Source organism: Sipha flava, unplaced genomic scaffold, assembly GCF_003268045.1.
Source record: "Sipha flava isolate LNK unplaced genomic scaffold, YSA_version1 210_pilon_pilon, whole genome shotgun sequence".
Lineage (NCBI taxonomy): Eukaryota > Metazoa > Arthropoda > Insecta > Hemiptera > Aphididae > Sipha > Sipha flava.
In genome coordinates, this window is record NW_020272822.1 from 475,367 (window position 1) to 502,381 (window position 27,015).

At 27.5% G+C, this 27,015-nt stretch overlaps 3 protein-coding genes across 10 annotated transcripts; 1 reads left to right on the forward strand and 2 right to left on the reverse strand.

Annotated features, from left to right (window-relative positions):
* The first annotated feature begins 870 nt into the window (after positions 1–870).
* LOC112682755 (glutathione synthetase-like) lies at positions 871–19,226 on the forward strand. 8 transcript variants are annotated; one of them, XM_025553463.1, is made up of 14 exons: positions 871–1,012; positions 12,593–12,724; positions 12,794–12,977; positions 13,043–13,118; positions 13,548–13,684; positions 16,954–17,136; positions 17,420–17,462; positions 17,560–17,633; positions 17,765–17,929; positions 18,007–18,160; positions 18,369–18,476; positions 18,542–18,655; positions 18,714–18,883; positions 18,960–19,226. In XM_025553463.1, the coding sequence occupies exons 2-14, from the start codon at positions 12,622–12,624 to the stop codon at positions 19,105–19,107; spliced, it is 1,659 nt and encodes a 552-aa protein (XP_025409248.1). In that variant the 5' UTR covers positions 871–1,012; positions 12,593–12,621; the 3' UTR covers positions 19,108–19,226. The 8 variants fall into 8 exon arrangements, with proteins under 8 accessions (XP_025409248.1, XP_025409247.1, XP_025409249.1 ...); XM_025553462.1 differs by lacking the exon at positions 871–1,012 and adding an exon at positions 9,960–10,234; XM_025553464.1 differs by lacking the exon at positions 871–1,012 and adding an exon at positions 10,317–10,352.
* On the reverse strand, positions 1,306–1,779 carry LOC112682778. Its single transcript, XM_025553504.1, has one exon. The coding sequence runs from the start codon at positions 1,777–1,779 to the stop codon at positions 1,306–1,308; it is 474 nt and encodes a 157-aa protein (XP_025409289.1).
* A 978-nt stretch (positions 19,227–20,204) lies between the features above and the next one.
* LOC112682775 (sister chromatid cohesion protein PDS5 homolog B-B-like) lies at positions 20,205–25,986 on the reverse strand (the record flags this gene model as incomplete). Its single annotated transcript, XM_025553500.1, has 8 exons — positions 20,205–20,514; positions 20,588–20,632; positions 23,545–23,655; positions 23,708–23,878; positions 24,926–25,194; positions 25,254–25,476; positions 25,554–25,811; positions 25,882–25,986. Coding segments are annotated over 8 exons (1,251 nt in total), but the record flags the coding sequence as incomplete, so codon positions are not given.
* Positions 25,987–27,015: the final 1,029 nt, after the last annotated feature.

Sequence of the window (27,015 nt, forward strand, 5' to 3'; positions counted from 1 at the left end):
TTAATGCATTGCATTTGGAAAATCCATTACACGATAAACAAGTAATAATACCCGATTTTACTGCGTTTTAAATTCATCGCACAGGTAACGCATGAAACCATTATTGATATTAGAAACAACGATAAGAAAAGATACGTTATGTAATAAACGTTTGCACACGACAACGGATAGAGATGAACTGTGATGAGCGTTATCGAGATATACAATCGACATATCTTGATTATCAAAATAATAATTCGATTATATACCCGAGGGATTATATCGAGTGATATCTCGTTTATTTTAAAAACAATCAATTCTTGATCTCGAAATGTACCTATATCGAATGAAAAAATATTTCGAATGATTTTCATGGAATGAAGAAGGGGAGAAAGAATACTATTTTTAATCTTCATAATCGAATAAAGCCGGCCATACACGTTAGCCTACGGCTACATTGGAATCGTTTCCGATCCGATCCGATAATCTGACTAGTCGGAAGAAAAACAAACTATGTATAATTTCGGTAGTGGCTATATTTATCCGTTCCGACCGTTTCCGACGTACCGACTAGTCGGATACGTCGGTTTTAAAACAAATTGATTTGTTTTTCATCCGACGAGTCGGACAAAATAAAGTTTTTTTTGATTAAAATTATAATCAAATTACCAAACCTAAAATTTATTACTACCATATTTATTGTTTTTATTGTGTGTGAGTGTGTACAGGTCACGACATGTACCCACACGTGTACTTGTTGTCTTGTCGTGCCTGACATTTGTGATTTGTCAATTGTGTCTGCAGTGTGTTCAATAATTTTGTTAAACTAAATAAATTAAAATTAAAATTGTATATTAAAAGTAAAATAACTTAATAAATTTAATAAATTTAAATTTAATTATGGAATATGATAAATAGCGCCTATTTGAAATTATTCACTCAAAACCAGCATTATGGGACAAAAGGACATCACAATATCAAAACAGAAACTTAAAACAGAAAGAATGGAAAGAGGTCAATGAAATATTGAGAGGTAAGTCAAATATTATTTTATATAATATTAACATATTTATTATATTGAAACATTTGAAACATTTGAAACTTAATTATTTTTTTCATCATACCTGTATATAAAAGGAATACAAATTAATAATAGATATTAGATAGTACATATTAAAGTAGTATTATAGTAGTATAAAAATAGTATATATTATTATTATTATTATTATATTACATTATTATTATTATTTATATAATATTATATAATATTAGTATATAATATTTTACAGTGTAAAATATATCATGGACCATGACTAAACTTATTATTTAATTAATTTTTTTTCCATAACAACAAATTTCTTGAAATGAAATTTTTCCAATTGGACTGTTAAAATATGATTTCAATGTATCTCTAAGTTGTTTTGCATTATTTGAATATCTATTAAGACTTTTTCGTGAAATATTTGTAATTTCTTGATTATTTTTTTGAAATTCGAAACTTTCCATTGCTTCTTCTATTGCCATCGCGTTAGGGCTTCCATCTAAATCTATTATAATGTTATGCAGTAAAGTAATGGCTTTGGCAATGTTTTCTGCTTTTTCAATTTTAGTTTCGATAGGTTTGTATAATAGTCTCCACTTGGTACACATTATTCCAAACGCACATTCGACACAACGTCTACAACGTGAAAGTCTATAATTAAATATCATTTCTTCATGTGTCAGTTGTCGCTTTGAATATGGCTTCAAAATATATTCTTTTAAAGGGTAGGCGTCATCAGCAAGCATTACATATGGCATATCAATTTCGGTATCTTTGATTTTTGTAGGAAGAGGTAATACATTGTTGTAGTTATGAAGTATGTCATATAAATCTGAGGCTAAAAACGTATCTGCTTACCGTAGGCTCCTACATCTACAAATATGAATTTGTAATTCGCATCTGCAACTCCTTGTAATACAATTGAATAACCTTTGTAATTGAAAAACATACTGCCAGACTTTTTTGGACACTTTACCCGTAGATGTTTTCCATCCAAGCAACCAACAACATGCGGAAAATTCCATAGTACTTCAAATGTTGATGATATTTTTTAAATAGTTTTCTTTATTGGGAATCGGCATATGTTTGGTAAAAAGTTGATTCCATATTGCAACACAAACATCTTCAACGATTTTACCAATGGTGTAATGATGTCGCTTAAATGAAAATTCTAAAGCTCGAAATGACATACCAGTTGACAAATATCTGAAATAAGTATTATGATGTAGCCACAAATATTGGATGAGTAGGATGTTGGTCGGATCGGAAACGATTCCAATGTAGCCGTAGCCTTACGGTCTACCGGAGAGGTCTACCTGTGCAGGCATGCCTGCGCAGGTACACCAGAGCGTGTATGGGAATAGACCTGTGCAGTTTTTTTAACCTGTAGAGGCGACCGGTACAAGATCAAAAATCAATTCTTTCCAGTGTAACCGTACGGTATACCTGTCAGTGTGTGCATCTATTTCGGTCGCCTGCGCAGGTCGCGTCAGTTGTTGTCAAACGTTGTCATCGTGTCGTATTGATATCGTATTGTCACGTGTAGTGATAGGCGCTACCGACTAGTTTTGACTATCGAAAGTTTTAAAAACGATTGAGTCAATCGAAACTATAGAATATTATTTTATACATTAATAGATAGTCCGAAAACAATCAAGATAATCATTTAAACAACCGAGTGAATAGATAGTTTAAACTACCGAATAGTCCGTTAGTTTTCACTCGATAGTGCCTATCACTACTAGTTAGTTAATTTTTGGAAACAACAGTCGAAAATTTGATCGAATTCTTGCAATGCCATTTATGGTCTGCTGAAATCACTGAACACTGAAAATCAATCACTAAATCAGTGCCGGCCCTAGGAGGGGGGCAAACGGTGCGACCGCACCGGGCCCCGCGCTTGTATGGGGTCCCACAGGGGTATATTTATGGAGGGGCTAAGGGGGCTTCAGTCCCCCCTCCCCGAAATCCAGGAATTGTTTATTAAGTCTGCTTATTATGTCCTATCAGATATAAATCGTAAAAGTTCAATATAATTTTATAAAGATTAGTAACAACGAACAAGTTATTCATGTAAAGAGTCGACGATTTTGATCGTAACGATTATACCATTGAGATTGATACATTGTGCTTAATTTTGACGTACGGTACTGCTGCATTATCGTAATTTCGAATTCTTTTACCTAGAATTAATTTACTGATATACACGCGTTGTGGCGTCTCAATCACCGTACAATTTTTATACGAACCCCTATGTGTTAAAAAATTTTTGAGAAGTGACGGCGACGACCGATAACACTATCACGGTGATCGGTTTACGTTGTATAGTTGTTACTTGTTTTCGCTATAATAGGTTAATTTTGTATAATAATTTTCCAACTTTTGTTTTTAATAAGCTGAATTGGGGAATTTCAGTTGGAGAAAATATCACAGCCCTCCCAAAAAAAATCTAAATCGCCACCCACGTGGTCGTGTGGTCTTCTCAGTAAACGGGTTGTTATCGATGAAAATTAAGATTAAATATTTATTTTATCATGGTACCAATTACGCATAGCTTTGAAGTATTATACGCGCATGCACTTGTAAAATTGTTTATCGTCGACAACAGTTCGAAATACAGTTATAGTATATATTGAGTTATATAATAATACGAAAAAACATAGATTTATATAAACAATTAATAAATTAATAAATTAATATATTTGTATGGGGCCCCGCAAAATTCTGCACCGGGCCCTGAAAACCGTCGGGCCAGCACTGCACTAAATCACAAACCACAAGTATAAAACCAGACTTATTTACTTATTTTTAGGTGATCCAATAAATTAGTTGTATCATTAGATCTTTTATAATTATTTTTATAAATAGTGCAAATAACCACGTTTCAGTCATTTGAATCCTTTTTAAAATGCTTCTAAACGATAGAACAATTGTTTTGGGAAGTGAAATTATGAAATAAACATGTAAATAATAAAATAATAAAAATTTTATTAATATTTTATATTATATATATTTTTATTAATAATAAAATAATAATAAATCATACACTGAAATAGATCCGGAAATAGACAAATCAAAAAACAAGCATTAATACTAATTAAGTAGTACTCAGATACAACGAAAACGGTCGATTGTTTAGATTGTCTGAAAACAATCGGGTTAATCGGTTAAACAACCGAGTAAATAGATAGTTTCAACTACCGAATAGTTTAATAGTTTTCACTCGGTAGTGTCTACCACTAGTCACGTGTATCAAAAATTCAATACGCAAAAATGGCACTAACAGATTTTTCTAAAAAAGTCCTTGAAGATTTTATTGAAATATATAAAACGCATACGTGTGCCTTTGGATAGTCAAAAACAAAGAGTACCATGATCGATACAAAAAAAGAAGCTGCTTATAAATTGCTCATGGAAAAACTCAGAGAAATTGAGGCTTTTCACTGGTTTTGTTTCTTTTTTTTTTCATAATTAACGCGAGGGCTAACAAAGCTAGTTGTGTCCTCGTTCGATCCCATCGTGAAAAAACTGAAGACCTCTCCGGTACACCAGAGACACGACAGACGTCCGGTATACCTGCACAGGTAGACCTCTTCGGTAGATCGTAACGTGTATGGCTGGTAAATAGGTACTAGTTGTCGACTGTGAGTATGTATATTTTCGACTCGTGCTACTCGTAGGATTGGTCGTTAGACAAATATTGATGGGTATACGGTTATTGTTAGTTATTTATATTTTAAAGTTAGACATAAATATATAGATATAATTTTTGAATTACTCAACCATTAAACAACAAAAATTTCTCAGAAATCATTGAAATCGTCCATTGTGTCCATCACTAATCACGTATCTCGATTATTAATATTTCGAATAATTATATGGAAACATCTCTTGATTATAAAAATGTATCGAATACTTATATTTCAATTATTGAAATCATTCCATTATGCCCATCATTTAAACTGTATGTAATTTACTAAATTGATAAACTTTTAAATACGAGCATATCGGCATATGTATCCATTTTATCAAAAATAGATAAAAATTAAAATTGTCAAAAGAAATTTTTCTGTTTGCAAGAGTTCAACGAAGATCATAACAGCTAGTTGCGAAATAAATTAAATTTAAATAAAGTTAAATTAAATGTAAATATTAAATAAATAGGTACTTATTTTATTATTATTATGTTAAATAAAAATAATTAAATACGTTTGGTAACATGATTTTTATAATATCGTTTTTAAACTACAATAAATAAATTGTGTAACGCATTTTTATAGTGAATTTTTTATAAAATTGAAAGCATTTTTCCATATTTTTTTTAGATTATTTTTTATACCGGTATAATGTTTGATACCGTGTTAGAATCATAGAAGTACCAAATAATTAATAAGATATGATTTTATACGTTATGACTGTAACTTTTATTATTTAGAAGAAAACAAATTTAATTTACATATTAATAATGTGTTGCCTTAACACGTGAATAACAAGTAAGTGGTAACGGAAAAAACGCTACGCACTTGAAAGTGTTTCTTATCAATAGTATCAAATATCAAAGACGTTATACATCACAACCGGTTTACCTTTTTCTATAAAATTAGAAAAACCCATAATTTTATTTTTAGAATATAATGACAATGAAAATTAAGTTATTATTTCTAAAATACAAGATTGTAGTGAAAATATTAAGCTCGATTCACACTAGTATTCTCCGTTCGGTCCGGTCATGGTCAAGTCACGGTCAAGGATTATGATGTACAGTTCTCACTACCGGTCACAATCAGTCAAGTCCTATCTGCACGTTGCCACAAAGTATACAAAAGTGTTAAAAAAACAATCAAAACAATGGATATGACCAGTGGCGTAACTTGGAAAATACCTTGGAGAGGGCAATATAGCTTCCCAAAATGGGAAGCTTCACATGATGGGCGATGGACATTCAGATTGATTTCAGATCTAAAAGCATGGTGTAGCAGAAATCATGGTAACGTCAGCTTCCACATGACCCAGTTCCTGACTGGCCATGGCTGCTTCCAGGCGTATTTGAAAAGGTTTAACTGGACAGATACTGACGTGTGTCCGATCTGTGGACAAGGGACTGATAACGCAGAACATGCTGTTTTAGCCTGCGACGCATGGGATATGTGGAAGAGCGAAGTTTGCTCATATCTGGGTATTAGCAAACTCACTGTCTCGAATATTGTAACACAAATGCATCTCGGACATGGTCGGAAGAATCTTGAAGGAGCGAAAAGCGGAGGAGCGACAACGACAAAGAGCACCCACTTGAATGAGGAAACGAAACTTGTTCTAGCTGTTTATTGTGGACCTAGAACAAACTTAAGAAGATAAAGTCTCAAAAATAATTGTAAAAATATTGTAATGGACTCGTAACTTTTATCACAGACTGTAGCTTGATGATAATAGATATGCTGATAAAATTATTAATCGTTCATCATTGAACTATAGTAAAACTTGCTTAAGACATTCTTTAAGAGACCAGCTCTCTAGAGCGTTTTAAGCGGAAAAGTGTCTTATGCGGGATTGGAAAAAAAATGAAGTGATTGAAATGTGGAGTTAATTTTTTTATTATTGAATATAATTTAACGGGCAATACACTAATAAATTATATATGTATATGTAATGACATAAATGTATACATATATTTTTTGCTACTGAATTTAATTTAAAAAAAATTATTATTAAATATTTTATTATTGTTTATTTAAAAATTGATATATTTTTGTTTGTTTACGATGCTGACAATGCGTCTCAGCAAGAAAGTTTTCTATTTTGTTGAGACTGGGTTGTCTCGTTGAAATGTTGGGTTACATTTCTTCAACATTTTCTACAAAGGATAATACTTTTCGAATTTCTGTTAGGTGTTGCAACCCAGCAGTAATTGTTAGAGTAGATACTGGGTAATAATAATAGGTAATGATAAAATAGGTATAGTGATAAAACAGTGGCGTAGCCAAGGGGGGGCTAAGGGGCCTATAGCCCCCCCCCCCATGGGCCGTGTTTATATGTATAATGTATCTTGACTATTTAATAGAATCAATGGATGCTCGTTTTAATTAAAGGCTTATTGATGTTATGCCATTTGAAGAACTTATTCCGACCAATTTAAATATGTATGACGATAAAAATATTATAAAAACTGCTAAAATATATGTCCAAGATCTCCATGATGATACCTCATCTATAATCAGAGCTAACCTGTTCATATGGAAGCAACAATGGAGTCAAAATACTATTCCAAAACCGAATTCTGCTCTTGATTCACTCTCTCATCACACCAATCTTCGACCTAACATTAAAATACTTTTACAATTATTCGCCACGTTACCTCTTTCACTCCGGAAAGAACGTTTTCAGCACTTAATTGCTTAAATTTTTTTTTAAGAATCACCATGTCGGAACTGAATGGACTGAACAGACTGAATGGGTTAGCTACGGCTAATATAAATAAAAAAGAACAATTCGATGAAAGTGAAATAATAACTGAATTTACCAGAAATTCGCCTAAGAGGATGCAGCTGTCAGAGTGGAGCAAGTGACTGAACACTGATACCAAAATTATTATTATTATTATTATATTAATTAATTATATTAATTATATTAATTATATATTAATAAATATTTTTAAAACTATACTAAAATGCTTGAATTACGTTTAGAAACTTGGTGGTAGATGGTGAGGGGGGGTTAAGACTGAATTCTCATATCCTCTCTTACCTTACTTATCCAATAAAGTAGTTAGCCCCCCCCCCCATTTAAAAATCCTGGCTACGCCACTGTGATAAAATAAAACGATACAACAATAAGAATACGTAAACAAGTAAAATTTATATTTATATTTCCACAAACCTATTAAAATTTATCATAATCTGCTAAACAAAAGAGCGTTTTATCCAATGAGATAGAGAAAACCCGAGCGTCTTAATTGGTGGTTTTTACATTGACTAGTATAGGAACTGTCTAGGGACCGACGGAAAATGGCGTTTTAAGCGGGAGCGTTTTAAGCGAGTCATACTGTATATGATGAACTGAAATGCTCACCAGCCCAAAGTTGCCCGATTGCGTCCAGACACACATTGGTTCACAAAATGTTTAATATTTATGTTAAAAGTATAATTACAAGATTGCAGTAACAAATAGTAAAATAACAAAAAAATAAATTTTTTACAATATATAAAGATATGAAATACAATTATGTCAGTAAATAGTCAATAAATAGTCGAATATTTAAATATTAAATTGTCTACAGTAAAAAAATAGTTAATAGTTGTTGTATACATCTATGGAAATTACCACGCCAAATATTGGTTATCGTGTGAATCGTGATTACGATAGTTGATTACGATGTCAAAGTACGTATCGGACGCAATTGGGATATTTATTTGGTTTTGATAACCACTTGAATAGTAATTCCTACCTGCTATGTACGGGCCGCAATCGGGATAGGTGAAAAGGTAAAAAGGTTACTTTGGGCCGCAATCGGGTGACGCCCCACCAGCCATAAGACCAATGTAAACATAACCGATATAGCATACCATATAAACCAAGTTTGTAGCCATTGGCGTATAGACTAAATTAACCGGGGAAGAGTTAGACAGAACATTACAAAATTTACGTCGAGATAAGAGGATTTTGCAACAGAAATTTATTAGAAGAGATAAGCGAGTAAGTAGTATGCGTGAAATGTTCAATTAATTAAAATATAATCACTTAATTGGAGATACTGTTGAAGATATTTTTAAGAACCAATTTGATTCTTTTCTACCTTTTGCTTTATTTAAAAATGAAATTGCTAATGTAAATTATGCTTCAAATCACAAATCATATTCAGAAGAAATACGGGAATTTTGTTTAACATTGCATTTTTATTCCCCTAGAGTATATGAGTTTATAAGGCAAAGAAGTATGTACAATACCAGATCCATCTACTATTCGTAGATGGTTAGCTACTAGACATTGCAACCCAGGTATTTTACATGAAGTAATTGATTACTTTAAACAACAATCATTACAGAAAAATCTAGTTGAAGTCAACTCAACATAAGTTACTTAGTTAACTTAACAGATCATTTAACTCCAAGGTTATGATTATAGTTGAAGTATCTACAATTTCTTATAGTATCTTTAAATGATTATTTATTTTAGGAAATTTTGGCCAAGAATTATAACAAAAATGTATTGAAGATTTTGTTTACTGGATCTTTCCAGTACCTATTAATCGTTTCTAGATTATAATTCTACAATATTAAGTTAAGTTAGGAAAGTAGTAAGTACAATTTAAGATAAGTAGTAGATACAGCTTCAGGTAAGTAGTGTAAGTAACTTTTCTTTCAATTATTAATACTATATATACTATGTTTTATTTTAATAAATATTATTTTACTAAAAATAAAATTGTCGTTATTTTATATACTTATAGTAATGAATTAAAACCTTCTAACTTTCAATTTACTAGTTAATTTATTCCTAACATACAATTTCCTGCAATTTCTTTTACATTTAATGATTTATATGTAAAATTTATAAGTCCACAAGAAAAGTATGATTCATTACTTGTTGTATTATAAATTATTTATATTCTGTTAAAATAATCAAAAAGATTTTGTGGAAGTTAAAAAATAAATAAGGATATACAAGTTCTAAGAATTAAACTAAACTAATATCGAGATAAATGTATAATAGATGCGTCATTGTGTAATATGTACCATGTGCAAGACAAAGATAGTAACACCATTAGTATGTCCTATCTCGTTCTAACATTCTCTCTCGGGTAACACTGCTTGGTGAGCATTCCAATTATCATATAGTTTAATGCATAGATACATTATCAAAAAAGATGGATAGGAAAAGTGTGATATGCGTAGTATGTCAATAATATATCATTAACGATAATTTTTTAACTATAAGTTCTAATTTATATGATAGCTTGTACAGTATATTTTTCTATTATCTGTGTTTAATAATATCTTTTATAACATTCAAAGGAAGTAAAATATTATGATGCATGTTTATCTATATAATTGAGAACAACGTTTATAAATGTTCGATTTGATAATATAGTGTAATTGACAGTTATTGCTCGATAAGTATACGAATTGGATACAATTATTGACTTATACAACCAAATAATTAGAAGAGATGGAAATATGGAAATATAATCTTATCATCCAAGGCCATAACAATTAAGCCGTATGATTTTTTATTATATCTGTAACATAGTATAATTAAAGTCTTACTAAAATTAATTTTATGACATTTCTAATTAATATATCATCTATTAATATATTATCTATATATAAGATTATTGGTGAGTTAAATTAACTACATTGTTACTTATATAGTTTATAGCATTTTATAAAAAAAATAACCAATCATACTTGATTAAAAATTGTTATAAAATTCCATGACTATTTTTTTTTTTTAATTTATATTAATTTGTAATTAACTGCTAAATTTATCAGTGGCTGGTAACTTTTTTATTTATGAGAGCCTTATTTCTTATCAGTTTTTATGGAGGGTTACATACAAAATCAAAATTAACATAGGTAAAAATACAATTTTAACCTCCAATTCTAATATTTCTAATATATTTATGGACAGCAAATATCATATTGTTAATTTTATAATACGAGGTTAACCTTACTAACTCATTTTGAAAAAAATATATAATAATATCATGTATACTATTTTCATAAAAGCTTATATTTTGTGAGAACTTGAGAACAATATATATATATGTAGTATAATAATTACATTTTATTTTATTTATTACAGTTTAAGATATAAAATTAAAATGTTAAACACAATTTTATATATTTAGAGGGCCATAAAAAAAAGGTTCTGCATACCTTAGTTAACTATTTTTTAATTTATTCTTAATCATCTCATTATATTTTTGGGCTATGAACTAAGGATACGGGTTAAGTATAAGTATAAGAATAAGTATAACTAAGGATACGGGGTTTGCTACAACAGTTAAATAGTTATTTGGAGTATTTCGTATTTTTAATTTAAAAACTTATATAATCCATAAAAAATGCATAAAAAAGTTAACACTAATTGTTACAAAATTGTTATATTTTAGTAGATGTATTATTTTTTCGGTTAATTTATAAAATTATATGTTTATTTAATCATTTGGAGTTATTGAAGCTTGTAGAAATATTTTATAAATAATGATTTATGAAAAATAAATAGCAAGTAATAGATAAATATTTTAATATTTTTGTTTATTTATGAATTTTTTGAAATTTTATAAAATGTTTTATAAATATCATTCATAAATACCAAATAATATATGTTCCATGTTAAGACATTTATTTCTTTAGAAATAATTAAAATTTATAATATTTTTATACATTGATGAATTTTTTAATAACTATAATATTAATTTTAATTTTTATATTAAAATTATTCATTAATTCAATTTTTTTTTTGTTATTATTATATTTTTTCATTGAGGATAATGCTTCAACATATAGGGTCATTTATCTAAGATTTTACATAGGGTTACTTAATAATAAATAAATATATATTTACATTTAACTGATTTTTATAATAGGTTTATAAATTTAATAGCATTTTAATAATTGTAGATGGCATCTATGTTAGCTCCATTTAGTATTTCCTCCGTGTTGGTGGGGTGTTTTAGAATGTGTTGTTCTTTGTTGTAATTAGAACATTGGAGTGTGAGGTATTCTATTGCCAGTGGTGTATTGTATTGTTGGCAGATTAGCTGTTTGTTGGTTGAAGGAGTAAGAGCTAATGAGATGAGTATGGCCTTTTCTGGTTTTAGTGGTTATAATGTCTACTTTATGGGATGTGTTGAAGGGGAATTGTCATTTATGAATGTTTTTTTTAAATATATTTTAACTTGTTGTTTTTTATGATGTTTCAATGGGATTGCCATTGCTGGATGAAAGTTTGATCAAAATTATTCTGAATATATCTTTGTTTGGTAGTTGATTCAATGGATAATATAGCTTGGTTTGCTTTTAGCTTGGCTTCTTCATTACTGGGTATACCAGTGTGTATGTAAATAGGCGTAACTTGGAAATTTATTAGGGGGGGGGAGCAAAATATAATTACATATCTAACGAAAAGGGTATCCCTGGCTAAACGCCGCTTTACTACTTACATATTATTATATAAAATTATTCATTTTCTAACATTAGGTTAGATAAGCGAAAATTTATAATTAAGATTTAAAAAAAAAAATGTTATAGTAATAACTATAATCAGCTATTTTGTACTTATTTTAAAACAAGTTATGTTGAACATCAGAGGAGGCACTGTCCCTCCTAATTTATTCTAGGGGGGCAATTGTCCCCCAGTTTATGCCTACATGTATGTGTGTGTTAAATTTATTATTAGGTACATTTATTAAGTGACTGAAAACCAAATAACAATTATTTAGTGCTTCTTTCAAAATATTGACTGGCTTAATATGTATGTATATTAATGGTTCATATAAAAGGTTATTACTTTTGTTTTTTATTGTTGATTATTATTATAGATTAATAGTTTCATTCAAGTTTTGTTATTTAGATTCATATCTGAATATCTTAGTTTGTAAAATGGCAGTGTACTTAAATCCATGTTTATCACTTCCGATTAACTTGGCTGAAAATGAATTTGAAGATCTTATACAAAAATTAAAAGATTGGACTATTATGCATGGTTATTATTTTTATATATATTTTTTTTACTTTTAATGAATTGCAAATTAACTTATATAAATATTTATAGGCGGTGGTATGAGATCAAAAAAACAGTATTCCAATGATTCTTTAACTGTGGTACCATTTACATTATTACCTTCAGTTTTTCCACGTTCTGAGTTCCAAAAAGCAGTCTCAATTCAACCAGCATTAAATGAACTGACTCATTATGTTTCTAATGATCATGCATTTTTATACTCTTGTTTAGAAAAGTATTATATTTATTTATTAACTGTTAAATAAGTGATTATAAAATAAACACATAACTTATTTATAGAACCATAGAAGTTGATGAATTTACACGTAATTTATTCAATTTATATGAAACTGTAAGAAGTGAAGGCTTTGCACAGGTAAGTTTTTTATATTTATCAAGCATGATAAAATGATTCATCTTATTTATAATTTATATTCAACAAGCATTTTGAATTGTATTTAAGATAATATCTTGCTTAGTGGGTCATACATTTATTAGTATATTAAAAAAAATTAATAAAATTTATAAAATAAGCTTTTTAATAAATCATTTAGTAAAATGTGACATAATTTATTTACATTATACTTCATGCTTTTTAACATAAAAATAAAATGAAAACAATACTAACATAAATAATTAGTGATAATAATGATAAAAAGAATATTATTTCAAGAAATAATAATGATTCTATTTTTGCAAATTGAAATATTAACAATAATTCATTAGTGTTTCTTTTGAACATGCTATGAGATTATAGTTTTAATTTCATTGGGGACGTAATGCTTATCTTGAATGATTTTTAAAGCGCATAAGCCTTGGAATGTTGCGCTCAGACTTCATGCAAGAAAAGGAAGCAAGCGGTTATTACATCAAACAAGTTGAAATGAACACAATTGCTAGCGGATTTGGTTGGCTTGGTATCGTTTCCGGGGACATTCACAGGTCAGGATTTATCTCATCTAAATTTCTGTATACCTGAACCCAGATTATTTTCTTTTCATTTTTTTCATATTAGACCTTTGTCTTTTATAAGCTACAGATTAGTTAGTGCTTCTTATAATAGAAATATATTCTTAAATGTTCTGAAAATAAAAATAAAGCATTTCATCTTACAATACATCTTATAAATTATATTATCTGAACCCATTGGAGAATTTATTGAGTAATAACAAAATGGTCTATTATTTTCTGTAATTTACAAATGTATCATGTGAATTTAGCTTTATATTGCTATTAAATTTCAGCTTAATAACTAATATATTGATTTCTATAATATGTGGTGTATGATTATTGAATATAAACTTCTTTATACCTTGCCTTAAATTGTATACTAACAAAATAATATTTGATGGCACTTATTTAACAGTATTATTTTTTTTTCTTATAGATATTGCATTATTGCTTTAATTGCATTTGTTAGTATAAGTAAAGCAATGAAAAATATTACAAATATTTTGGAGCAGTAATTAATAAACATTTAAGTTAACATATATTAAATATATTTGAACTTTTAATGTGTTTTTTTTTAATAAAAAAAAATTTAATTTTTGATTCATAAAAAATTTAAACATAGAGTATATTTCTGAAATATGAGAATATAAAATTATATTTACAGTTGAATATTTTTTACTTTAATTATAAATATATAAGGTTGTATGATATTTGGACATGAACACTTGAGTGTAGGACAAATGTTTCTATCAAATGTTATTATTTTATTCTAGTAGTAATGATAAATATGGGGAGGCTAACTTTTTGGTGTAACTAATATTAATCATTGATACACATTTATAAATATTAAATTATTGGAAATATATATTAATAATTAAGTTTTGTGATAAATATTGAAAACCATAACACAGTTACTAGTTGATCTTCAATGTAATTGGACCATTATTATTATTGTATCTTATCAATGTTTGTCTGGTAATATTTTTGATTTAATGGTAACTTAATGGCAAGCTGATCTTACTGTGCAATTAAATTGTTTTAATAGAAAAGTTGTGAGAAAAATAAATTTTATAAATTTTGTTATAAATTAAAGAAGTTATGTTTCAAATTATGATTTCAAATTATTAATATATCATAGCATACCTAAGTTATATAATAAACTTAAATAATAAGAATTATAAATTGAATTTAAAATTATAAATCATTTGTAATTTTAATATTTACTACAATGAAATAGTTTAAAATCACCTCTAATTATTTTAGCGCTTCTAAATATCTCATGCTCAAGAATCGACATACCATTAATAATGCTTATAATGGTCCATTATATAAGTATAGTAAGATAAAATTATTATACTAAAGTATTAGACAATTTAAATATAAATAAATATGATTTTCAGTTTTATTTTAAACCTAATTTAAGTATTTATGAAACTTTTTAGTACCAGACAAAAATATAAATTTACTCAAAATAAAAAATTAATTTATTGTATTTGAACTTATAATCCCACCAAAAACACTTTGTTATAACTCCGTGTAAAAAAAAAAAAGGTATGATAAAAAAAAATAATGATAAATTTGGATAATAAATTTGGTGATGACTAAATCTTTTAACGACGTGATATAATATGGAAACTTAGTAAAATGTCAGTTTGTAATATTACAAATACCTATAACGACAAAATATTAAATTAATTGTAAAGTTAAACACTTAGCCAACACATATTGTTTATAAATTATTGAATTATTTACGAAATTTACGATGTGGATTACTCAATTATATTTATTTACACTTCCTGCCAAGTAAAAAATATATTGGCTAAGTATAAGTTGTATTTGAAAGTATAAATGTTGGCGGGTTTCTCCGCATCACCGTCGTCCCAACTGTCCGTGCGTTGTCGTTATTCGTCGTATATGCTTACTCTATGGTCGCACTACGCAACGGCAACAACGCTGGTAGTGGAGTGGATGGATGAAGCGGCGAATTAGGGGATAACATTATATTTGTACGAAATTATCGTAGCATACGAAAAATCGGGCTTAAAATTACTTGAATATTTTTACTTATAACTTTTATGCTATTTAACTTATCTGATTGTGAGTTTTTCTGCTCCCATCTGCATAACATTTCTGATCGATTGATTCTTTACATGACCTTTTATGTTCAGCCATTTGCCCTGTAGAGCTGGACAAAGGATTAACGGTTTTTCAATGGTACAACTCTAGCTCCTGTTATTACATTCGTGGCTAATACGCTATTTTTTTTTTTTTTACTTCGCGCCACTATCGTCGCGCTGGACGGGATAGATTAACTACTTATAATCAAATTTCTATAAGTCTAAACCTCAAATTAAAATTATGAATAGAAAGATTTAATTGAAATTTAATTAACTATCAATTAGGTATCTGTAATATGCAAAAAAAGAAGTATAAAATAATTTGTTATTGGCATACTATAGGCGAAAATTGTAAACTAGAACATCCATTGAATACAATTTGATTAAATATCTCAAAAGTTATTTACTTTTACCAATTATAACCATATTTAAAATTATACTTAAGTATTTTAAAAAAGTTAGTAAATATTTCTTATTATATCAGTATTAATAAAAATACAAATCTGTTTTCTCTATATTGTAGTATTATTAGTATGTGCATATGTAATAACTTATTTTTTACAAAAAAAATAAATACCATCTGGCACAAATATATTTAATTTTGGTAAAAATTGAAAAAAATAGAAAAATTAATTTAAAATTTAATAATGATAAATTATATTTGGTCTTAAAATCAAATATCAAATGTTTTATCTTTGTAAATAATAATTATATAAGGTGTTGCAAAAGCCACTGGTTGTCTAGGTTACATTATTAAAATACCCTAAAAACTAAGGTAGCTCTAAAATTTATAAACATTTAATGATTTTTAATTTTACTGAATTTAATATGTTAATAAAAAAAAAAAAAAAAAAAATGTTTGAATTTTTCAACCACACGTGCCTATCAGCATTATATGATCATAGAATAATAATTTAATATAATGCTTAATGTTAGATGTTAATACATAATATTTAATTATTTTTATAACATTGGTGACATTTGTATCAAAATAAATTTTATACATTTGAATAGTATCTATAAACATTGACTTATTGAAAATATTGAGGGAAAAAATGCTTGTTGGATTTTGGAAAAAAAAACTAAAAAATAAAAATAATGTGAATCTCCTCTACTCGGGGTTTGCACTCAATTCTTCTGTAGACCGCAGAAAGGACACACAATGTGTATTTTGTTGATGTGTGGTGCTTTACAGTCAAGGTGTCTGGGATTATTGAGGTCAGACTACTTGTTGGATGTTTGCAATTCTTCTTCCGTGAAGCAAGTGGAATTGAACACAATCGCTTCGAGCTTTGGCGGTTTGACATCGACAGCCCCTACTCACAGGTACATTATTATCTGCAGATTCGGGCTTAATACTTCATGTATACCTACTTTCGAGTACTCCAATTGTAAAAAAATTATTTAGTTTTAATAACTATCTACAATAGTCTTCCATTTACTTTTCCTTTTTGAATAATAATAATAATAATAATAATATTGTACAAAATTATAATTTATCGTAGACAGAGGTCTTTAATGTTGAATTAAATGTAATATTAACACGAAGAAATTGTTAAATGTTCAGTGGTACTTATGTTCTTTGTTGATAATCTTTTTTTTTCTGTAGGTTTTTCTTCCAACAGATGGGATTGTTAGATAAATTGAAAATGGTGAGCATTTTTTATTTATTGACCTTACAAATGTTGTATCATCAGACAATTTTTTAAATTTTTTCCATCTTGTTTATAATATATATTTTAAATTTAGTTGCCCGAAAATAAAGCTTTACAAGGCCTATGTTCTGGAATCATTAAAGCTTGGGAACTTTTTAATGACAAAGAGTAAGTTTAGCTATTCATATTTTTTGTATTTATATTATTCATATTGAATAAGTTATATAAACCAATCACATACATCTGATTGGATTGATTGATAAAAAGCTTAAAATATAATATTTTTAATATATTTTCAGTTCAGTCATTTTAATTATTATTGAAAATCAATCAATGAATGTCTGTGACCAACGTTTTCATGAATTTGAAATTGCTCGTCAAAAACCAGAATTAAATGTAATCCGTAAGAATTTAACTCAAATAGCAAATGAAGCAAAACTTTCGGATACCAAAGATCTTATTGTGTAAATGATAAGAATGATTTACTAACTAATTAACAATACCATTATCTACAAATTATATAAAATAATGTTTTATTTAGTCAAGGAAAAAAAGTTGCTGTTGTTTATTTCCGAGCTGGTTATACACCTGATCATTATCATAGTGAAGCTGAATGGTCAGCACGCTTGATGATTGAACGTTCAAAAGCCATAAAATGTCCCAACATTCAGTACCATCTGGCAGGAACTAAAAAAGTATGCAAACAAAACTTAATTTAATTTGAGTATTTTTTTAATATATTTAGTCAAGTTTTACCTGTAACAAAATCATTGTATCATATAACAAAACTATAGGAATTCAAATTATTTTCTTAAATGTAGCATAATAAAAAATGAACGAACCTTCTTAATAACAAATAATTTATTAAGTAAGAATTATAATATTAAGTTTAAATAATTTTAGGTACAACAAGCACTAGCAACTCCAGGAATGCTTGAACGTTTCATCAAAGATACTAAAAAGTCTACTGATATTCGAAAAATGTTCACAGGATTATATGCTCTCGACTTGGTCAGTAATAATTATGCAGATATGATTTGTCAAAAAAAAATTATTTAATTTCCTTCTTTATTCAGAATGAAGATGGTGATAAAGCTGTTAAAATGGCTTTAGACTGTCCAGAACGGTTTGTATTAAAACCACAAAGAGAAGGGGGTGGCAACAACTTGTATGGGGAAGATATCAGACATGTAACAAAAGTATTTGAATTTTTTTTCTAAATATATTAATTTTTCCATTGTTTTTTAGAAACTTACTAGTTGCATGAACAGTAAAGAACGGTCTGCATGGATACTGATGGACAAAATAAATCCTCCTGTCCAACAAAATTACTTAATTAGACCAAATCAAGATTTTAAGAAAAATTCTTCCTTATGTGATGTAGTATCCGAACTTGGTATTTTTGGCATAATATTATGGTGTGTTAAGAATTAATTTTGACTTTTAGTTGTTGAAAAATAAAAGTTTATACTAATTTAAAAATTTATATTTTAGTGATGGTGATAACATATTGATAAATGAACAAGTAGGACATATGATGCGTTCAAAGTTAACATCATGCAATGAAGGAGGTGTGCATGCAGGTGATGGTGTGTTAGACAGTCCGTTCTTAATAGATGATTGCCCAATGAAAATAAAATAATGTCGTTCTGATTTTTTTAAACTATTTAGATTCTTAACTATCCAATGCAATTGTTATTCATAGTTTTTATTCATTGTTTCTTCTACTGATGTTAAAAATATACATATTTTTGTATTAAATATATGTTTATCATAAAGGTGACTGTACAGTTGATTTTTGACAAAAAAAAAAAAAAAAAGAAAAAGTGAAACTTCTAGATCAGATGAATAGTATTAATGTATTTCTATTATAAACTTGAAACCAACGTAATATTACCCAAAAAAAAAAAAAAAAATGATTCAGAGTGTAAAAGTTAGACTATATCAGTTTAATGTTTCTTAATGGAATTAAATTATTATTAATTTATACTTAAATCACCTAAAACAGGAATTGCAAATAAAATGAATTAAAAATATTTAATCAAGACTCTCGATTAACTTTAAATAAACAAAGTTATCTTTAAAATCAACAGCATCGTTTGTACATATTTTAAATTGTTAGGATATATTATTAAAGATCAGTAATACAAATTTTTTTAAATATACTTATGTAACTATTAGATATATAGTTACTTTGATGTAATAAAATGAAGAAGTTAATCTAATGGCACTCATATTTCTCTCTGAATTATAGTTGAATTTCATTATATTGGTTCCAATTTATGATAATATATTAACAAAAACAATCAATAATAAAAACCTAATCTTTCAATCAAAAATACAATTTATTTTCAGAAAATAATTTATTTTTACATAAGTACTTATATTTTAGTAATGAAAACATTAAACTAAACTAATGACAAATTTAAAAAATATTTTTTTCTTTTTAACTTTTTTTTTTAAAATTTTTACAAAAATATGATTTGAACTAATTTATTTATTATTTAACAGTGCTCTCTAAGGTCATATCTTACATTTTAATAGGTAAGGCAACATTTTTACATAATTGTAAGTGTATCTTAGTAATATTGATTTGATATCACATCAATCTAAATTAATTAATTAAATTAACAAAAATATTTGAACTCCTATTTGTATTTTAATTTAAATACTATACAATATAGAAAATTTTAATATATATAATATATATATCTAGAAAAAAAAAAATTTATATTAAACAAGCATAGTGGAATACAGTTCAGGATATATTTTAATAGAGAAGAAAAGTCTTATACATTTATTTATGTTTTGTGGACAAGACTGATACCAAAATGTCACTTAAAAATAGTTACACGAAAATGATATTAAGAGTTCAAAATTTTAAAAAATTATATAGAAAATATTAACAAAATAAATAATTATTAACAATTTTTAGTATATAACAATTTTAAATTACATTTAAGTCAATACTTAATAAAGTTCAACTAAAATTATTGTTACGTGTTGTTCTTCTACGTTTGGGTTCAATAACTTCTTCTTCTTCTTCTCTCTACAAAAAAAATAAAATAAACAAGAGTAGAATATAGAAATTTACAATTCTTTACAACATAATTTATACGCACTTCAACAGACATATCCAACGTAGTGGAATCTGGTACATCATTATTCTATTAAAAAATAATATGTATTATGATTTACACATTTAAAAATTATATCAATATAGTATTTAATAATTAAATAGTAATTCTATAATTTATTTAAGTTTCTTAATAATAAATAATTTGTGAATAAAAACTATTTAATTACTTCATGGAAGTTAAGAGATTACTAAATTGGTGTATAATCTACATTGGTACAGTTTCAGAGATTAATAACAAGTTTAATAAATCAAATCATTTTACCGTAGAAGTTAATAAATAGACATAATTTCATGATGGTTATATTATCTTTTTTTAAAAAAAATGAGGTTATTAATATATGTTGTATTGACTTCAGACCTCCTAACAAACAACAGTTCTTAGGAGGCCCCACAAATCAAGTCATCTACCTTACAATGTAAGGAATAAGCTCGCAAGGATGGTTTGGTCATCATTAGTCAATTAGTAAAATATAAGTATACAATTTCTACCTATGATAAAATCATATATTAAAAAAAAAAAACCTTTATTATTCTAAAATTAATACTACTTAATATATAACCAAATCAATACAACAATATCATCAACTTATAGTTGATTATAGTTTAATATTACTATTATTAAGAAATGTTGAGGAAAACCGTTAACTTCTAGAAAGCATATATTAAAATTATCCTTAATTTCAATAAAAAAAAAAAAAAAAAAAATGATACATAGAATATTATCATTAATAAGTTATTTTGTCAACTAATAGGTAATATATCTGTATATATAAAACAGTAAGCTGATTGACTGCTATCAACGCACAGCTCAAACCATTGGACGGATCTGGCTGAAATTTGACATACAGATAGCTATTATGATGTAAATGTGCACTAAGAAAAGATTTTTCGAAAAATTTTGAATTTAAAGGGTTGAAATTGGTTTAATATTTTTTGACCAGGTCGATAACTGCGCTATTGAAAATGAATTATATTAAATAAAACTATTAAAAAATTATTAAAAAACTATTAAAAACTAATTAAAAACTTTTATTTTTATTTTTGGAAGTAAATGACGGGTATTGCATAAATATTAAACAAAAAGATCCCGCAACAGGTGCCAAAACAAATAAGAATGTTAGTTCAAAAAATTATTATGCATATCGGTTGATGATTAGACGCGATCAGGACTAAGTTATTTTACGATGCATAATCTTTGTCAACAATTCATGGTCGAAATATATATAAAGATAGATAGCGAACGATTTCGATACTTCGATTTCGATTCAATCAAAAAAAGCTGCGTGCAAAAGATTCTCAAAACAATTGTTAGATATTGGAGATGGGAAAGTTACTACAGATGAAACGGGATGTATAAAATTACCGAACGATTTCTGCACAATCATTTATTCACAAGATGCTCTCATTGACCAGATATGTCCCAGTGTACACAGACAATACACAAATCATGAGTGGCTGGCAGAAAGAGCAATTTTAGTAGCAAAAAATGTGGAGGTCAACGAATTGAATCTCAAGATACAAAATTTGTTACCAGAAAACTTGGTGTCATACAAATCTAGATACAGTTTGCGATGCTACTGAAGTTGTAAATTATCCAACAGTTTTTAAACTTATTGGATTTACTAGACATGCCACCACATAATTTACAATTGATCATTACAATTTACCATCGATAAAATATCTCCTTCAGAGTCATTTAAAGTTGTAATACATGCAGATAAAAAACCACCAGAAGAACATAGAGGCAGGTATAATGCACTAACAGCAAATGAAGTTGCTTTAGTGTTAGTAGATCAGCAGTTTGATTGAAGGAGACATCATCCTCGAAAACCGAAGTAACTCACTTCATCGTATCAGTGAGATACATCGAGCATACGACGCATTGCAGCATCCTTTAATGTTTTGTTGGGAGGGGATGATGGGTATGCAATCAATATACCACAACGCGATCCAAAAACCAAGTTACCGCTTAAAAAAACTGTCTCTGCATCAAGTTTTTACTCATATAGAATAATGGTCAGAGAAGGGGAAGACAACTATTTAGTTAATTATCGTTCTCTTTTCAGTTAATATTTGGTAGATGAATACGCCAAAATTGAAACTGAAAGACTAAATTACATCAAAAACAACCAAGCCAAATTGCGTGCAGATAGTTATATTAATTTAAAAGATGCAGAAGGACGACGAGACATAGAAGCTTATCAGTTAGGCCAAATGGTTATCACTCCCGTAAACTTTTACTGGTGGGCCAAGGTACATGCACGAAAGAACACAAGATGCTATGACCTACGTTAGACATTATGCTCGTCCTGACCTTTTTATTACTTTTACATGTAATCCTCACTGGGACGAGATAAAAGAGCTCTTACTTCCCGGTCAAAGATCATATGATCGACATGATATAATTGCAAGAGTGTTTCGGTTTTAAGTCAAAAAGACCATGAACTTATTGACAAAAGTTAAAATATTCGGAGAAGTGAGATGCTATATGTATTCAACAGAATACCAAACTGTAGAGGTTCAGGTAGTTGTAAGCTATAACTTATCGAATAGGTTATGATAATAATCATTATCTTAAAAACTAAATTAATATGTATAAAATATTATTTCAAAAATCTTAATTAATTTAAATTTCAATAGATTTAACAAAATTTAATCTTGGCAGGTTACATACATTTATATACTTAAAACCGGCAACGACGAGTAATTCAGCTAGTATTAAATATTTTTAGAGGCCTGAAACCTCAAGGCTCAGTATAGATAACTAGTTACTACAAATATTTACCCAAGATTATTGTAAGTATCATGAAACTTTATAATAAAAATATGATTTTAGATATTTTACCAAAATAAAATTTAATTTATAATAATAAATATTATTAAATTTCATATTAATTATCTTTGATTTTTAATGTAATATGTTTAAGTAAAAATACTCACTACTTTAGATTCATTAAGTCGATTAGTTGGAATATTATGTTTTTGAGCTCTAGTTTTTGTAGTTCTTAAGGCAGCTGAGAGTCCTGTTTTCTTTCCATTGTTATTTACTTGCTAAAAGTATAATATTTTATAAAATATACTTGAATAACAGCATTTATCTTACCTTAATTTGGAATTTTTCTGGCAAGTACACTTTTACATTTACAAACATGGGATCGTCATGCCTCTTAAAGAACATAGCTGATATTCTTATTTCGGAAAATGGAGAGGTTTCAAAAGTACTAGTATGCACTACTAATACACTCATTGCTAAATCACAAAGAGCCCACATTTTCTAAATAAAAATTAATTGAATATTAAATAGTGATATTACTGTTAAAATAAAAGGCACACGTGTCATATGCTATCTACCAAGAAAATCATATCCACAAAAATCTACACATACGTATCAATGCCTGTGGTTCACAGTTGTCCTATCTTAAATACTCTGTTAACAGTTGTTCATATTTTTTTTAATTTTTTTTACAAAAATGTTTTTTTATATCTTGTAAAAAACATTTTTTTGATTGACGGATCTCCACTTTTCTTCTTACAACTGTCTTTCAAGATTGGACACTCCACGAGCTTTGATTCCATACTTTACTTGCATTTGTTTCCATAAGCATTCAATAGTCTATGTTTGACCACCTGTACGTGGATCTATAAAGTTATTGCTGTGGTTAACTGTTTGGTTTATGGTAGATAGCATACGACACCGACAATTTGTTGGTAGATAGCATACGACATGTATGCCAAATAAAATAATGGTACTAATTTCTTCTTCTTTGTTTATAAGAATTTATACCATTTAATGTATACAGAAAATTAATGCATTAAAAAAAAAAAAAAACTTGAAATAGCACAGAGAAATTCTACTTATTTTCAATATGAAAAATAAATTGCCAGGCAAAGTTGTGGTGGAAGGCTGATAGATGTTTCAGGGTTAATAATATTACATAATTTATTGAATCAAGTCCCTGGTTATTACAAATTGTTACGATTAATGATATTAATTATTGTAAATTACTTTAAGACAGAGATAGTTTTGGAACAAAAATAGTTTTAAAGTAAAAAAAATCTGAATTCAGATTAATATCAACATAGATGTGATCTAAAATATAATACTAAAGTTCAAATTAAAAAGCCAAAAATTGTGAACATAGCTATCAATTAAATTATACTATTATGAATAAAAATTTATTTAATCTGAAACAGTTCAAATAATGGAGTACAACATTTTTTTTGTAAAGTTATTATCAGGGAATGGTATAAAACTTTATTTACATAAAGATATGAGAATTATATAAGACTCATATAATATCAAATTGTATTTTAAAATTACCGCATTGACTGTTTCATTAGTTGGTTCTACAGCATCAACATAATTCTTAACTCTTTCCAACATCTCTTTGTAAAAACCAAAATTATAAGAGTCATTTTTAGTGATAAGTGGTTCAAGTATAAACCATAAGCATTGTTGCATTAATGTCAGACTTTCCTCATCTCTATTATCTTTATACACAGGAGAGTGTGTTAAAATTGAAATAGCAAATAATAACATATAATCAGGCAAAATATGAGGTAATTGTGCCATAGCTTTTTCAATTGAACCTAAAATTAATTAAAATATTAATATTTGAATTACTCAGTAAATATCATAAATTACATACAAGTAGCAGATCCTTGGGTCAAATTTCGGGCATATTCTCGTCTTCTATTAATATCTTTCAATACATAGTCATAAATTTTACCCCTTAATCGTTCATCAGCTTCGAGTCCAGCTAAAGCATACATTCCCATAAAATCTAATGGTAGACATTTGAATGGTAAACCTCTGCCTAAACCTTTATGGAGTTTTGCAGCAAAAATTTCTCGTACTTGTAAAACTTCATCCTAAAATTTAAATATTTAAAATTAATTTATACTTAAGTAGGTAAAAAAAATAATCTAACACTAAAATTAAAATATACCATCATAAGTCTTGAAAGCAAAAAAAATTGTTCAGCTGTATATTGATCTCCAACACCTTTTTGTTCACAAATTTTCAACATTGAACAACCAGCTTGTAATCGTAACCAGGCTAATTCGGATTTTGATAAAATTCCAGATTGTGTAAGGTCACCTTTTTGTGACAAAAAAGCATTAAACATTCTAAAAGTTTTTTGAGCAGATACTTTATCATTTTTTAAGCCAATAAGCCATCTTGCCATAGCTTTCATGCCTTCAGCCTATTCATTAATGTAAATAAATAAATTAGTAAAAAATCATTTATAGCTGAATAAATATGTTACTACTCACTCTACATTTAGTGCCTTTTGGTAACATATCTTCAGAGCACCAATCAGCATCAGCATTATAAACATCACTTTTGGTAGATACTTTTACCAACAATTCTTTAACTATCTACTCAAACATAGAAACATATGACAAATTATTTAAAAATAAAAATTATTACTATATAATAAATCACATAAATATTTAGTTAACAATATCAATTTTAATTTATTTTATTAAGTGTGACATTTATTTTGAATAGCAAATGTAACATTGTAATGTATAAATAAAATAATTTTAATAAGTATTCATGTTGACTTCAGACCTCCTAAAGAACAACAATCTTATAAGAGGTCCCGAAATTCAAGTCATTTTCTTTACAACGTAAAGAATAAGCTCGCAAGGATGGATTTTTCATCATTAGTCAATAATACTGTTATCTATAATTATAATAAATTATGGAATATTAAAATCAATAAGTTATGTTATATTTAATATCAACATTACATTAAGGTATTTAGTTTATATTCTTTAAAAATATACATTATTACTTATGAAAACGATAATATTTGAACTATAAACAAAAAATGGTATTGCTGAAATTGATTTAAAACATTTAAAAACAAATATTATGGTTAAGATTAAATAATGTTTTTCCAATGGAAGAGATCGGTCGGCTTCATATAAAATTATATAAGTATGATGGAGATTAATTTTTTATGGGAGTAGGATTAGTTTTTTATTTATTAATTGAAAGAAGAGCAATTTCTTTTTTTTAATAAAACTGAATGTAGCATTTTTTTTATATCTACAAAAATTTGCCATCTACTAACACACAATTGAAACAGAAATGTATAAATTATTTAAAAAAAAAGGGAAAATTGTTAAAAATTAGCATTTTCATAAGTAAATCACTTACAACTCTAAATAATATCTTATTTTAATTTTATTATATTACTGAACAATATTACAGATTTGAAGAAGAAGAATACCACAGAAATAATAATAGTCAGTTCTACTAAATGAACCAGAGTATACAACCAGATTGAATAGTGTTACGTTCACGTAAACAACATGTATTTCCAACTTTATCAAAAATCTGATTTTATAATATTTAGAATTTCTTTGTAATTGTAATTTAAAAATCTGTTTTTTTTT